This window comes from Leucoraja erinacea, chromosome 30 (genome assembly GCF_028641065.1).
Source record: "Leucoraja erinacea ecotype New England chromosome 30, Leri_hhj_1, whole genome shotgun sequence".
In the NCBI taxonomy this organism is placed as follows: domain Eukaryota; kingdom Metazoa; phylum Chordata; class Chondrichthyes; order Rajiformes; family Rajidae; genus Leucoraja; species Leucoraja erinaceus.
This window is the reverse complement of record NC_073406.1, coordinates 5728906-5744752: the sequence shown is the minus strand read 5'-3', so window position 1 is coordinate 5744752 and position 15847 is coordinate 5728906. Positions and strand designations below refer to the sequence as shown.

General features: G+C 46.9%; 1 protein-coding gene across 1 annotated transcript; it reads left to right on the top strand.

The window, feature by feature from the left end:
- The first annotated feature begins 2061 nt into the window (after nucleotides 1-2061).
- Nucleotides 2062-10386, top strand: kiaa2013 (KIAA2013 ortholog). The gene is made up of 2 exons (XM_055659250.1): nucleotides 2062-3756; nucleotides 4731-10386. Exons 1-2 carry the CDS (start codon nucleotides 2790-2792, stop codon nucleotides 5588-5590), a joined length of 1827 nt encoding a protein of 608 aa, XP_055515225.1. The 5' UTR covers nucleotides 2062-2789; the 3' UTR covers nucleotides 5591-10386.
- Nucleotides 10387-15847: the final 5461 nt, after the last annotated feature.

The window sequence follows — 15847 nt, the reverse complement described above, 5'->3', positions numbered from 1 at the left end:
GACTGGTTAGCATGCAGCAAAAGCTTTTCACTGTACCTTGGTACACATGACAATAAACTAAACTGAAACTGAACTGTAACGTCAGAGGAATCTCTCTAGATCACCCTCTAAGACCGAGTAAATGGGCGACAGATGGCCCAATGGGCTAAGTGTTCAGCTGGCGACCGGAAGGTAGCCGGTTCGAATCCCGCTTGGAGTGCATACTGTCGTTGTGTCCTTGGGGCAAGACACTTCACCCACCTTTGCCTGTGTGTAAATGTAATGTAATTATGTGAAGCACTTTGGGGTCAATGCAAGTTGACTAAAAATGTGCTATATAAATAAGATTATTATTATTATTATTAAAGGATGGAGACTGAGAACCTTGTGTAACTTGGTGCGAAAACAACAACTCTCCCTCAAATTCAGCAAGGCAAAGTAGATTGTGATTGACTTCAGGAAGTGACACCAAACACACTCACTGGTATATATTGATGGCACCGAAAGAGTTGATGGCACCAAACACACTCCCTGGTATATATTGATGGCACCGAAAGAGAGATGGTTGAAAGCTGCAAGTTCTGAGGAATAAAACTCACCATCAATTAGTCCTGGACCAGCCACATTGAATCTATGGCCAAGAAAACATACAAACGCGTCTACTTCCTTAGAGGGCTCAGGAGGGTTGGCATGTCCCCAACAACCCTCACCAACTTCCACAGATGTGCCAGAGAAAGCATTTTATCGGGATGCATCACAGCATGGTTTGGGAAGAGCTCCATCGAAGACCGCAAGAAATTGCACAGGGTTGTGGACGTAGCCCAGACCATACGCAAACCAACCTCCCTTCCATGGACTCCATCTACACTCCATACTGCCTCGGCAAAGCCAGCAGAATAGTCAAGGAGCAGTCACATCCTGGTCACTCCCTCCTCTCCCCTCTCCGATCAGGCAAGAGTTACAGAAGTTTGCAAACACACACCTCCAGATTTAGGGACAGTTTCTTCCCAAATGTTATCAGGCAACTGAACGATCCTATCACCAACTGGAGTGCAATCCTGATTTTCCAACTACCTAATTGGAGATTGTTTAACTTTCTTTAATTGGACTTCAATGTTATATCTTGTACTCTTTATCCGTGCACTGTGAACATCTAGATTGTATTGCCATGATCATATTGAATGGCGGTGCAGGCTAGAAGGGCCGAATGGCCTACTACTGCACCTATTTTCTATGTTTCTATGTATTCATGTATCATTTCCTCTGATTGCATATCATGGAAACAAAAACTTTTCATTGTACCTCTGAACACGTGACAATAATAACCTGGAAAAGGCATGACAGCGCGGTGCTTAGCAACACTCTTTCCTCACCTTCTCTCTGGGACACCCGTACAAGTCCAAGTAGGGGCTGAGACCAGCTGAGTTACTCCAGCATTTTGTGTGGACATTCTGCCCAGCTACGGGGCGGGGCATGGGACCGGGGCGGGGCGTCAGATAGGCGGGGCCACGGCGCGGGGCGGGGCCTAGGTAGGGGGCGTGGTGATGGAGCGGAGCCCGGTTAAGGGCGAGGCCATGTCGCAGGGCGGTGGTGGGTAGGGGGCGTGGCCGTCGCGGGGCGGGGGGGCGTGGCCATGATGTAGGGCAGGGCAGGGCGGGGTGGTGGCCATAGCACTGGGCGGGGCAGGGTAGAGGCGTGGCCATGGCACGGGGCGGGGCTGTTGGGGGCGTGGCTCTGTCGCGGGGCGGGCCAGGTTAGGGGGCGTGGCCATGGCACGGGGCGAGGCTGTGTTAGGGGCGTGGCTCTGACGCGGTCGGGGCGTGGCTCTGTCGCGGGGCGGGCCAGGTTAGGGGGCGTGGCCATGGCACGGGGCGGGGGGTGTTGGGGGCGTGGCCCTGACGCGGGCGAGGCGGTGGCATGTCACGGGGCGGGGCTGTGTAGGGGCCATGAAGCTAGGCGGGGCCTGGGTTGGGAGCGGAGCATGTCACGGGGCGTGGCTGTATTGGGGGCGTGGCCATGGCCCGGGCGGGGCCTTGTTAGGGGCGGGGCCTTGTTAGGGGCGGGGCCGCTGCGCTCGGCTTGTTCCGGGGTTCGGCAATCGCTTCGGGAGCTGCTGTCGCAAAACTCTCCGACACTTCCGGGCGAATCCAACCGATGGCAGCGAATCCAACCGACGGCCGTGAGAGTGACAGAGCTAGGAAGGGAGATGGGAATAAATAGAATTAGAGGTGAAAGCTGATGATCTCACGGTGGCATCGTGAATAACAAAGGGTTGAGATACTGAGAGATGTGTGTGTGAGAGAGAGAGAGAGAGAGAGAGAGAAATATGCTGAGGGCAACTGAGATGGAGATGCAGTGAGTGGAGGTCGAGTCAGGAGGGAGAGAGGACAGGAGGACCAATATAATCAGGGCAAAAACAACTCTGTCTTGACAATATATTGGAAAGAAGGAAGAAGTTCAGGGCTTAAAATTACAGTCAGTATAAGAGACCAAGAGTTTTTTTCTCTTCCAGCTTCTAGTCACAGAAATCACCGAATTCGTTTAAAAGAAGGGGATAAAGGAATGGTTTTGCTGAAGCTGATTGCAGTGTCCTTGAAAGTTAAAGCAAGATTATTGTTGTGTGGAGCAAAGGGGGTCTGATTCACAGTTAAAATAGGTTAACTGAAAAGTCTGTATTGATGTATTTTTTGTTCTCTCCTGAGAGCTGACAGTCAGGAAAGTATTAGAGACAAAGACACTGCTGGATAACTGATAGGTTTGGTTGGAGGCTGGAAGGGATAGGACCCAGGGAAGGGAGCAGCGGCCACAAGATGTGGTTGCAGCAGCGATTGAAGGGGTTACCCATGTTACTCTCCAGTAGCTGGGCGAGGAGAATGCTGGCATGCCTTGGGATTCTGCTCATCTTTTACTGGTACCTGAGCTCGGAAGGTGGATTCAGGCTGTTCCCCGGTGCAGCAGATCCCAGGACGGTCACAGACGGTTGTCTTCAGGTAGAAACCCAGCGGTGGAAGTCAGCCATAGACCATGGCAATGCCTTGATGAGTCACATCGACGGAGGTAGTCTGGGGCAGTTATCTGGCCCAGCTGTGGTTGGCAATGGTCATTTGGTCGTGGATGCTTTCTCTAATCAGCTTTGGGTGGCATCATCTCCTGCCTCGGGCCTTGCAGCCGTCCACCTGACAGACTATATACCGCTGGTATCTCTGACGCCACTTGGTATCCGCTCAGCATCCAGAGCTGCACTCATCCACTTCCAGGAGGGAGTGGTGAGCTTGCTGCAGTGCATCCAGGTCGGATCATCGCACACGACCCACGAGTGCGTCACTCTCCGTGAAGATGTGATTGTGCATCGGAGCCGTCCCCATCTGATACTACAGAGGATTCACATCTCCAACCCCACAGACCGAGTGACTGTCTTCGAAGTCAACAAGTCGCCCGTCATAGGAAACAAATTCTCCTCCAGCCTGGAGAAACAAAACAACCAGGAGTTCTTCCTCTTAGCAGGGAGGGCACTGACTGAGGAAAGGGAGACCATCTTGGTGGTGGTAGCCACAGAGAAAGTGGCCACCAGGCTGCAGGTGGCTGCAAAGTCTGAATTCACAGAGCATGTGGTTTCGGTGGTTTATACACTTGTGCTGAAGGACTTGACAGATGTGGAGGAATCATTCAGTAAACTGAGGAAAGCAGCAAAAGCAGAAATGTCTGAGCTGCTGAAATTGGGAGCAGAAGAACTCTACCAAGAGCATCGGAAGGTGTGGGGCGATTTAATAAACTCAGGTAAGCCACCACGTGTGGATAGGATTTTTCTTCACTGACAGCTTCAGTAATTCGGTGTTATACTCCTACTCTTCTGCAGAACCACCATTGTAGCAATGCGGTGGCACAGCTGGTAGAGCTGCTGCCTCACAAGGCCAGAGACTCTTGTTCAATCCTGATGTCCAGTGCTGTCTGTGTGGAGTTTGCATGCTCCCCCTGAGACCACATAGGTTTCCTCCCACTTCGCAAAGATTTGTAGGTTAATTGGCCACTGTAAATTGGCCCGAGTGTGTCCGGAGTGCATGCAAAAGTGGGATAATAGAACTTGTTTGAAAGGGTGATCAATGGTCGGCATGGACTTGGTGGGCTGAAGGGCCTGATTCCATGCTGTATCTTTCAATCAATCAATCCTTATTACCCAGAGAAGAAAGACAATGTTCGTGTGAAAAGGACAAATGATGGCCGTCTGAGTGTTGCAGTTAAGTGATTCCATCTCTTCTCTTTGTCAAAATTGAGTTATTGCTTGTTTTAGGGTATTTGAGATATGCTCTACACAAAATAAGTCTTCTCTGAGTACAATTTGAAAATATTTATATCAGAGAAGTAAGAAATTCCATCACAGAGAGCTGAAAGAAAAACACGTTTTCCTCATTTACAAGAAAACTCCTTTCTGTCAGTTGCTTCCTTTTGTCAAAGTAGGGCAGAATACATCAGGCCGGGCTATGGAACTGAAGCGCTACATTGCTGAGAACTTTATTCTCCACTCTGTATCTTTGCCTTTACACCACATAGCATACTTGAGTTTGACTTGATTGTATTTATATATATAGTATTATCTGATTTGTTTGGATAGCATACAAAACAAAGCTTTTCGCTGCATCTTGGTACATGTGATAATAATTAACCTAAGCCCAGTGAATGTGTAATTTGAATGTGTGACAAGGTTGGCTGATTGTGCTGAGATAGCCGTGGTGAGCTGCCTGTTTCTGTTGCAGGAGTGGAGATGAAGAAGATTATGGATGCTCACACGCCCTCCAGCGTGATCGTCAACAAGACTCTCTTCTACGTCCTCTCCACGTCGCCTGCTCCTCTGCTGGACCCGCAGAACGGCGCGGAGGAGCGGGAGAAGCTGGAGGCCAGCCTGAACTACGCCGACCACTGCTTCACCGGCCACGCCACCATGCACGCGGAGAACCTGTGGCCGGCGCGCATTGCCGACGTGGCCCACCTGCTGCAGCTGTCCAATCTGTGGCGGCTGACCCTGCAGAAGCGAGGCTGCAAGACCCTGGTGGGAGCCGGGGCCCACGGCATGATGCAGGGCATGGTGATGAGCTTCGGGGGCCTCCAGTTCACCGAGAACCACCTGCAGTTCCAGGCCGACCCCTCCGTCTTGCACAACAGCTACCTACTGCGGGGGATTCATTACAACAAGGATCTGATCAACCTGGCAGTCTTGCTGGATGGCGACGAGAAGCCTTTCCTCCACGTCTCGGTCAAGCCTCAGGAGAAGCAGGTCAAGCTCTACGGCTGCGAGGCGGGCTGCATGAACGACCCTGTGGAGCTGACCGCCGAACTCAAGGGGCACACCTTCCCCGTCATGGTCACTCGGCCCATCACACCCCTGCTGTACATCTCCACGGACTTAACTCACCTGCAGGCCCTGAGGCACACACTGCACCTGAAGGCCATCCTCGCCCACGAGGACCACATGGCTGAACAGTACCCCGGCCTCCCCTTCCTCTTCTGGTTCAGCGTGGCATCGCTCATCACCTTATTCCACCTCTTCCTCTTCAAGCTCATCTACAATGAGTACTGTGGCCCGGGAGCCAAGCCGATATTCAGGAGCAAGGTATAAATCTTCTGCGGGAGCCCTCTCTCTGCTTTTTGCTACCTGGGAGCAGTTCTACATCCTGACTCTTGCAACCTTTCTCTGAGTTGGGGTTACTGGTGCTGAGAGGGACGTGGTTTGCTTCTCTGGTGCCACCTTTTACAGCTTTCATCAGCACGAGTATCCTGATTCAAAGTGGAACTCCACCTTTCCTGAGTGACCTATATATCAGCTTCATAGATTGCAGTACAGATCTTAGATTTTAAATAAGGTCAGAGCTTGCACTACTGTAAGTGAGCACACCCTCATTTAACACCCTGAGAAATAAGCCCACACTGATCAGACGATGCGATAGCATTGTTCCACCTCCTTGTTCGGAATGTTTGTTTGTGGTGTATGCTTGGGGTGATTTTGTGTCATGGAATGGGGATGTCAAGACAGATATTTAATTCCTGAATTAATCTGAGACGGTGCTTGCTTTGCGTCACCAGTCTGTCCCGCTGGGTGTGACAATGTGCACGAGGTGTGGGTGTAGGGGCTGTGGGTAAGGGGACAGAAATCTTGGTAGGTCCAGGATTATACAACCAGGTCCCAGTGGGCTGTAGAATGTGGAGCGGAGCCCAGTGGAACCAGGGATGCAGCAAGGGTCTTGGTGTGGTCTGATGGTGCAGGGTTAGGCGTTGGTATCTCCAGAGCAGAATCTCATGTAGTTTAGGGTTCAATATAAACTGGAGTGTAAACTCCTTCCATCAATGTCACCAACATTCCTTGGAGAAAATATGTTCTTTCTAATTTGAGCGAGCAAAGTTTTAGAGAACTCCTGATGTTGTGCCATCATTCCCTGTAGATGGGTGAACTATCCTAAATTGCCACCTCTGTTATAGGAACGCATTGAACACTGTGAAACATCCATAATTACTATCCAGACTCACTTTACAGACTGACCTTGTTCATCATCAGCAGTTGGAAATAGACTGGCTTTTAAACCAGGGGAGATTCATTTGCCAGAAAGACATTTCTTACCTTTATTGTCTTGCATCTAATGCCAAAATGTAGTTTACCAAAATGAATGATGGACTGCCCCTGCAGTTAATCCTACTTATCACACAGACCGTTGCTAGGACATAGAGTGAGGTTTGATTATAGGTCACAAGGAATACGAACTCTGTACATAAGCCTAATGCTTGAAACAAGAATCGGGTATTAGGAACTGGGAAGAAGTCTTAGTTGTGGAATGTGAAGAGTGGACAGGTTAAACTGAGGAGAGTGAAGATTGGGGGCTGGGAAGTTGATCAAGTGAGGTTCCAAATCCATTCCTAAAACCACAGATTCTCCTTCTGATTGCTGACAACAATGGAAAATGGCATCTGGCAGATTGTGGCTTTGTGTTGCATAGTTGCCTTTCACTACTGCCCCTCACAGCACATGAACCTGATGTAATTTGCAATAAGCTAATAGAAGGAGACCTAAAAGGGTGGCTAATATTCTAGAGAGCGTGTGAGCTGGTACTGGAGGGCACTTCAGAAGCCTTTTGGTGCAGGAAGTCAAAGGATGGGCATCGAGTGAGAACGTTGATGCCTTTGTTCAACAGAGTGATTCCTCTTGGCTGGGCTTGGCTGCAGAGTCACTGCCCCGTTTCATTCTCCCCATGTTCAGTATCAGCTGGGGGACGATGTGAAGAGGTGAATGATTGGTTTGGTTGGTTTTATTAAATGATTGAGCTCATTTGTGAATGCACTGTATACGTGTATGTGTGTGTGCGCGCTGTTCATATTTTAGGAAAAAAATAACCATTGCTTTGCCTGTGTGGCTTTGAACATAGAACAGTACTGCACAGGAACAAGCCCACAATGCCTGTGCCAAGTTAAACAAATCTCCTCTGCCTGCACATTCTCTCGATTCCATGCATATCCATGTGCCCGTTTAAAAGCCTCATTAACATCACTACGGTATCTGCTTCCACCACCACCCCTGGGCGAGGCAGTTATAAAGACCCAGGTTCTTTTATGCTGCTCTTAAACCCCAAACTATCATTGCCCACCAACAGCTGGCCCTGCTATTGGAAAGGCCATGCTCCTTGAAATATCCATACTTCAGACCAGACTTCTGTCACATTCTGACATTTAGTAGCAGCTGGCAATAGATTGGCTTCAAACCAGTCCTGAGATTCATTTAGCGGAAGGATATTATTCACTTTTCTTGTGTTGCATTTAGTTCCGTGTTATTTATAAAACAGACGGTGAAGATTTGTATCTGGCCTGCAGTGTGTGTGAGTCTGGTCCTGTCAGTCCGTACCCAGCCCCGAGCTCTAGGCTCCATTCTTTCTGTTCCCCCAGCCTGCTCTTTAGATCAATGTTGTCCATGCAAAGTTTGTGTTCTTTTAGAGGTGATCAGAGATAGAATGTTACTCGCCTCCTGCTGCTGTGCTCACACACTAGTTTACAAAGCAGCATCTGCAGAACCTACGACCAGTTCAGCACTCCTGCCTGTGTGGTAGAAAATATGTTTTTAATTGCTGAAGCCATCCTAAAAATAAATGCCCGTAGCATTCACAATAATTTCCCAAACCATACATTGCCATTCCCCCTAATCATTAACATCCTGTACTACTCCCCTAGTTATTGATATCTTCCATTATAATTGCCCTGAACATTGGTACCTGATTGATTGAACCATCTGTTGTTGTTGTTATTGTTGCTCACGGATGGTTCACTGTTGTTGGTGCTGTTCACTCTTGCTCCCTTTTCACTTTATTGGTGCCACAGTCAGGATAGTAGAAGTGCCCTTGTCGATTCTGATTATTTCCTTCAGCTTCTTTAACGAGTTTTCCGCTCTGTGTGTGCTGGCTTCCCAAGCCTGTTGGTTACAGTTTTCTCTTTGTTAATTAAACAGGATGCCGTAAGAATTTGATGAAATGATTCTTGCCACTTTTCATCATCCCATCATGTGTCCATATGGTTGTTAACATCTAGGTTAGAGGAAGTGACCTAGCTGTCAACATCAGCTGAGGACACGTCTACAAACCAGCTCTTTTTTTGATCAAGAACTCTGCTTTAATTTATTTTGCTTATAAAAGATGTGAAACTAAACTAGACACTGGACGTTAAAGTAACTATCAGCACGACTGTGGTGTGGTCTGAACTGCTCATCCTCCTGCTGAGATTCTCCTGGCTTTCCATCCACAAATCCATCTTTATCTGCAGTAAAAGTGCCCTCGCATTTTCCAGAGTAATATAGGCTTTGTGGTTCCTGGCATTGGGTCAGTCTGCTTCTGAATCAGCCGTGTGTCGTTTTCATTAAAGTTTTCATTTTGGGAAAGAATTGTGGGGGAGAAAGTTTTTGATCTAAAGTGTTTTGGAATGAAATTGGTGTGTGATTTTTTTTTAATTTTATTTTTTATTTTTAATTTCTATTGATTCTGTTAACAGTTTGAAATAAACACAATCCCTGCAGCAAATGACTGCTGATTTGATCTTTGGGTTGAATGAGAACTGATCAGATCTGATGTTTGCAGAATTTTCAATAATTACTCTCAGTGGCGGAGTACAAGGATTATGCTGGTATTTCAGCTGTAAAATCGGCATTGATTCCATTATCTCAAAGCTGTTGTTAAATTCAACATTTATTTCATTTTAACTGCGGTGTGAAATAATTTATTTTGTGGTCTTGCTTCCTTTTATGGAAATGTGTCAAAGTTCCTGGTTGTTCAGTGTTTTGTGTCGTTAGTTACAGGTGCTGCGTTCCATTCCTGGTTCAAAGCTCACCTTGACCACACACTAACAGGCAAGTGTGCAGGTCACATCTAACTCTCCCTAGAACTGCAACTGCTCATCCCAGGAAACTCCCTTATAAATGTATTTGTACCTTTTGGGCATAACAAAAAATAGGCACTTCAGCCCACCATGGCCACACTGACAATCTATAGCTATTCCATTCTCCAGCATCTTGCTTGTAGCCTTCTGTAGCTTGTCAGTTCAATTGTTCTTTTAGATATTTCAGTATGAGATGCTCTGCTTTCACCACCCCTCTCGGGCGTGCATCTCTAATACTCTCACATCCTTTCTATAATGTGACAAACAGAACTCAACATAGTATTTCAGTTCAGTCTAGACCATTTTTAATGGCAGTATATTGTTAAAGTTCAGCATGACCTCCCTACTTTTATATGTGTGCACCAAAGCATTGGTAAAGCTAAAAATTGTGTATGACTTAATATCCCCCTTCCCAATAGATTGTACATTCCAGGCTGATGACAGAAACAAAATGCCGGAGTAACTCAGCAGGACAGGCAGTATCTCTGGAGAGAAGGAATGGGTGACGTTTCAGGTCGAGACCCTTCTTCAGACATTCCAGGCCCCTCTGCACTAACATCCTGTTTACTGTCCTCTTTACAGTTCACAATACTGCCAGGTATTGTGTCTTTATTAAGTTTAGGAAGACTGGTTTGAGCCTTGAAGTCTCAGTCATTTACATAGATTAAGATAAAGGCCCAACATCAATTCCCACTTTTAATTTACATCTAATTCAGAAAATAACCGTAAACGACCACCTTTTGTTACCCATTACTTCACAGACCATATAGCCATGCTGCACTTCCCTTTCTTGCTGAGTACTCTATCTCTGATTATAAGCCTATTCCCTAGTAGCCTTAAAACAAAGCCTTGTGGAAATCCTGGTACAGCACAATAATTCCATTTATTAAAGACCTTTCTTCAAGTTTTGTCCTACTCATGGTCTCAACATGTGGATGCACTATTTAGAACAAGAAGAAACTACTTCACTCAAGTGGTGGTGATTCTTTCCAATTATTTATCCAATAAGGTTGTGTGTCCTCAGTTATTGATTACATTTTTTTTTTAAAACAGACTGATCTCCTAACCAGAAATCTATCAGAGGAAATGGGGAAAGGAGAGAAAATGGAGGTGGTGATTATCCATGATCTTGTTGCAACAGCTGAGCCGACTCCATATGCAAATAACACGCATAGAAACATAGACATAGAAATTAGGTGCAGGAGTAGGCCATTCGGCCCTTCGAGCCTGCACCGCCATTCAATATGATCATGGCTGATCATCCAACTCAGTATCCCGTACCTGCCTTCTCTCCATACCCCCTGATCCCCTTAGTCATAAGGGCCACTTATAACTCCCTCTTAAATATAGCCAATGAACTGGCCTCAACTACCCTCTGTGGCAGAGAGTTCCAGAGATTCACCACTCTCTGTGTGAAAAAAGTTCTTCTCATCTCGGTTTTAATCTGTGTGAAAAAAGTTCTTCTCATCTCGGTTTTAATCTGTGTGAAAAAAGTTCTTCTCATCTCGGTGCATCTGTTCCTTATGCACGAAGATCAGAAAACAAGTCAAAATTATTTGGAAAGAGAAAAAGAAGTAAATAAGATTGAAGATGGCATCATTAGCATAAGACAATTAAATTATTATATTTTGTCTCCCATCTCTACATATTGAAAATTTAAAACAAAAAGTTAGAAACACAAGAAATGACAGTGCAGCCTGCGATATGTAATCGATTGGAAACACAAGGCACTTTTTATAAAAAACGGAATATAAATATTTTGACACAGCGGCACGTTTCTGTATCAGAACTGCAATCAGAACGAGGTCTGAAGAAGGGTCTCGACCCGAAACGTCACCCATTCCTCCCGCCTCCCCCAGAGATGTTGCCCAAAAGATCATAGTGCTCTATGATCTTTGATGCTGCCTGTCCCGCTGAGTTACTCCAGCTTTTTGTGTCTATCTTTGATCAGAACCAGGAGGCCGCGGCAAAGCTGGTTGTCGCCACCAGGGTACACAAAATTGCTGGAGAAACTCAGCGGGTGCAGCAGCATCTATGGAGCGAAGAAAATAGGCGACGTTTCGGGCCGAAACCCTTCTTCAGACTGATCTCCTAACCAGAAATCTATCACCTTTTGATATCACCTTTTGATATTTTGATCTATCACATCAGTCTGAAGAAGGGTTTCGGCCCGAAACGTCGCCTATTTTCTTCGCTCCATAGATGCTGCTGCACCCGCTGAGTTTCTCCAGCAATTTTGTGTACCTTCGATCCTCCAGCAGCTGCAGTTCCTTCTTGAACACTGTCGCCACCAGGGGTCAGGGTTGCTCCAACTCAAGCGATGCCAGTGAGTCTGGTCTCTGCTGTTCCCAAGTGCCTGGAATCCACTCAATAAGCATCAACCGGCCGCCGACAACTCACATCTGAGCCGCGCAGTTTTAACCCTCCGCAGTTTATAGATAATTAAGAATAACAAACCACACAAGATGGTTTGTGCTAAATATTGACCAGTTACCACTCCTGGTATATATTTATATAATATTATTAACTATTTATATGCAATCAAATATACATCAAAGAAGGAGGAGCCCCTTGTGCAGCGTCGGGCACACATACCAGTTCATAATCAGCATCATGGATTAACACAACCACACAATCTGTTCACCATTGCTGTTATGAGAAACATCTCCCCAATGGCTGCTTGTACCCCAGTCTGTCTATGCCTTTGCCTTTATAACCAGAGATCAAAAATGAGGGCATAATAATTGTATTGGTTCTGTTTGCTAACGGAATCAAGGGATAGGGGGAGAAAGCAGGAACGGGGTACTGATTTTGGATGATCAGCCATGGTCATATTGAATGGCGGTGCCGGCTCGAAGGGCCGAATGGCCTCCCCTTGCACCTATTTTATATGTTTCTATGTAGTGTGCTGAGTTGGCATAAATAATAAGACTGCCAGCTGCATAAGTGATGGGTCTGTAGGTGCTTCCCAAGTGAGTACATGATGTAATTGTGGCAAGGGCGATTATAGGCAAACTCTCGGAAGTGCTCCCTGTACTCTGCAGCATATGGACTAGTTGAGAATATGAGGAGGTCTCAGCTGGTCTGCCTATTCCCGCGTCTCTTCACCGCCAAACATCAAAAGGACTGCTAATAAAATGCCATGTTGTGAAACAAACAAGCTAGCTTCCAACTGCAAAGCAACATGAATATTCTGTTGTAGAGAGAAGCAAAGAGGTTGAGAATAATGCATTACATGTAACAGCATCACATAGAAAAAAAAGTATTTAAATGGATATGGTTCCATGCAATTTGTAGATGTAATCTCCAAAAGCATAGCTTCAGCACAGAATTGACAGATTATATGACAAATTTCTTACACACCCCACACATGGCCAAGTTGAAGACAGAAGATTTGGGAAATATTCCAGAAGGAACTGCGGATGCTGGAAAATCGAAGGTAGACAAAATTGCTGGAGAAACTCAGCGGGTGCTGCCCTCTCACCACAGCTGCCGCACCCGCTGAGTTTCTCCAGCATTTTTGGAAAATATTCAGCAGGTCAGACAGCAGCTGTGGGGAAAGAAATAGAATGCATGTTGCAGAGTCACAACATTTGTCAGCACTGAGAAACATTAAAGATAAATTGGACTTCAGGACGAGTCGCCCCCTGGCCATTCTCTCCTATCTCCTCTCCTTTCAGGCACAAGGTACAGAAATGTGAAAAACGCACACCTCCAGATGGGGCAGGATAGATGGAGAAATATGTACACTCAGGGGGGCGGGGATCCTTCGTAATCAATTATTTCTCTCCTTGATGTTGCTTGCTTCTCCTTCCGCACCTGTTGTTTCACTGAATATTTATCAATCCAGATATACAGACTAACGTAAAGCCTTTTATACGCCACCATCGTATCTGCCTCCATCACCGCCCCTACCACACTGTGCAAAAAAACCTTGCCCTACACATCTCCTTTACTAGTTGCCCCTCTCACCATAATGCTCCGCCCTCCAGTATTTGACACGTCCCCACTGGGGAAAAGGCTCTGACAATCGATCCCATCCATTCATAACTTTATGTAGTTCTATCAGATCTCCCATCAACCTCAATTACTCCAGTGAAAACCATCCGAGACTGTCCAATCTTTCTTTATAACTAATACCTTATAATCCAGGTAATATGTTGCAGTAGAGGGCATTAGTTATGAGGCGAGGTTGAACGCATTTGGATTATTTTCTCCTTGGCGATCGGTTCGGTGATCTGAGTAACTGATTAAGAGGTGGGATTGGGGACGGGGATGGATGTGGGGATAGTCAGTCCCACGGGCTGCAGGTGAAGCCTCTTCCACCACTTCCCCTTAGATCCGTCCACCCCTCGCTGTGACGTGTCCACATCCCCGATCCTCCCCGTTTCTCCAGAGCTCCTGGAAGCCTCTCCACACCAAAGATCTTTGCTCCACAAATCAAGATGTCCACGATGCGCTCCAGACCATCATCCCTGACATTTGCTTGCAGACAAATCCGGAGGGAATCCGAGCACCTGAGACATGTTTAATGCTCCATTAATTCTCCTCATGGTTGGGTTTTACTTCCCTGGGCTTCGCTGATGTCGGCAGCCGGCGGGGTGAAGAAGGGAGAACGCTCCGTGAGAACGGATCCCTCCTCCTGGGCCAAACGGAACTTCGGCGCAACCCACCATCGGAAACCAACAGGCGGCCGAGGACGAGGAGAAGCGGCTGTCGAGGCCTCGGCGTCGGACTTGCTCTGTGACACAGCCAGGTAAACAGTCCCACTGTGCCGGGCAACTTGTCAGAGAGTGCATCACACCGGTAAACACTGGGGTATCCACCGCCCCAGTGACTAGACACAGTAACTCTGCCCAAAAGATAGACACAAGACGTTGGAGTCACTTAGCGGGTCAGGCAGCATCTCTGGAGAAAAATGAATGATTCGATGATGTTTCGGGTCCAGATCCTTTTCTCCAGAGATGCTGCCTGACTGAAGAAGGGTCTCGACCCGAAACGTTGCCTATTTCCTTCGCTCCATAGATGCTACCTCGCCCGCTGAGTTCCTCCAGCATTTTTGTCTACCTTCGATTTCCAGTATTTTGCGTCTATCTTCGGTATAAACCAGCATCTACAGTTCCTTCCTACACGACTCTGCACACTTACTGTTCGACCCGGTGAATATCTCCAGCGCAGTCTGTTCTCGCTTCACGTTTCCAGCAACACTTTAGATCTGGAGACACAAGAAACTAGATGCTGGAATCTTGAGCTAAAACAAGATGCCGGGGGAACTCAGCGAGTCAGACAGCCTCTGTGGAGAGAATGTTTCGGGTCGGGGTCGTTCAAGTCAAATGTCGTCTGCCCGTTCCCTCCACAGCTGTTGCTGCTAGCTGACCCGCTGAGTTCCTCCAGCACTTTGTGCTCAGTGTTGTAGGTCTGTTTTGAGTGTAAATTGCACCGTCCGCGGTTGGTACCGACCAGCGGAAATAAGTACAATTCCAAAATATGTCAGGGTCGTTTCACGAATTGTACAACTCGCTTTTGTACAAATCGGGAGCATCGGATCCGGATGATGCCAGGAGTGGCTGCGGCTACCGAACGCGTTGGCAATGTGTGTCAAATCTGCCGGTAGTTCAGAGAAGGGGAGCGAGCGGACGGGATACCGGAGTTACAACCCGGACCAGGCTCTGTTACATTGGGGCGGCGGCTCCGCTCGTTCCATAACGGAATAAACTGATCGGAGACCGCGCTGCACTACAAATATAAAATTACACAAACCAATATTATTTAAAATACAGGTTTCTACGAGTTTAAAACGAATGTTGCCGATAATTGCCAGAAATGATTAAGAAACGAAAAGGAAATTTGTCAGAGAGGCGATGGACAGAATCTAGCGACCCAGGACCATGTGTTCTTAAGAAGGGTTTCGGCCCGAAACGTTGCCTATTTCCTTCGCTCCATAGATGCTGCTGCACCCGCTGAGTTTCTCCAGCTTTTTTGTGTACCTTCGATTTTCCAGCATCTGCAGTTCCTTCTTAAACACCATGTGTTCTGTACTATTTTACAGAGAATTATTAACCTTTCACAATATAAACGCTTAATCTACCTAAAGGTGACATCGAAACATTGGTTAACCGGTCTCCTCATGAAGGCGAGGATAGTTAACTAACTTCACCAGAACTGGGGGGGGGGGGGGGGGGGGGGAATGAACAGAATGATGAAAACTGCAAGAATAGCGAGCGCTCGTTCCCTTCACAACGGCGAGAATAAAATGCAACTTTACAATTTAATTTCAAACAGTTTCCCCGTAAATTAAAATTACAAGTACCAAAATAAATGCACGGTCTGGTTCTCTCGTTGTTCCTGAATCCAAATTGGCAACTCGCGTTTTACAGGGAATTATTACATTTAAAACGACACCGCTCGCATGTATCTGAGACCGGGCACAAAGTTGCGAGCCGACATTGGCCGCGTCCGTCAAACCATTGCT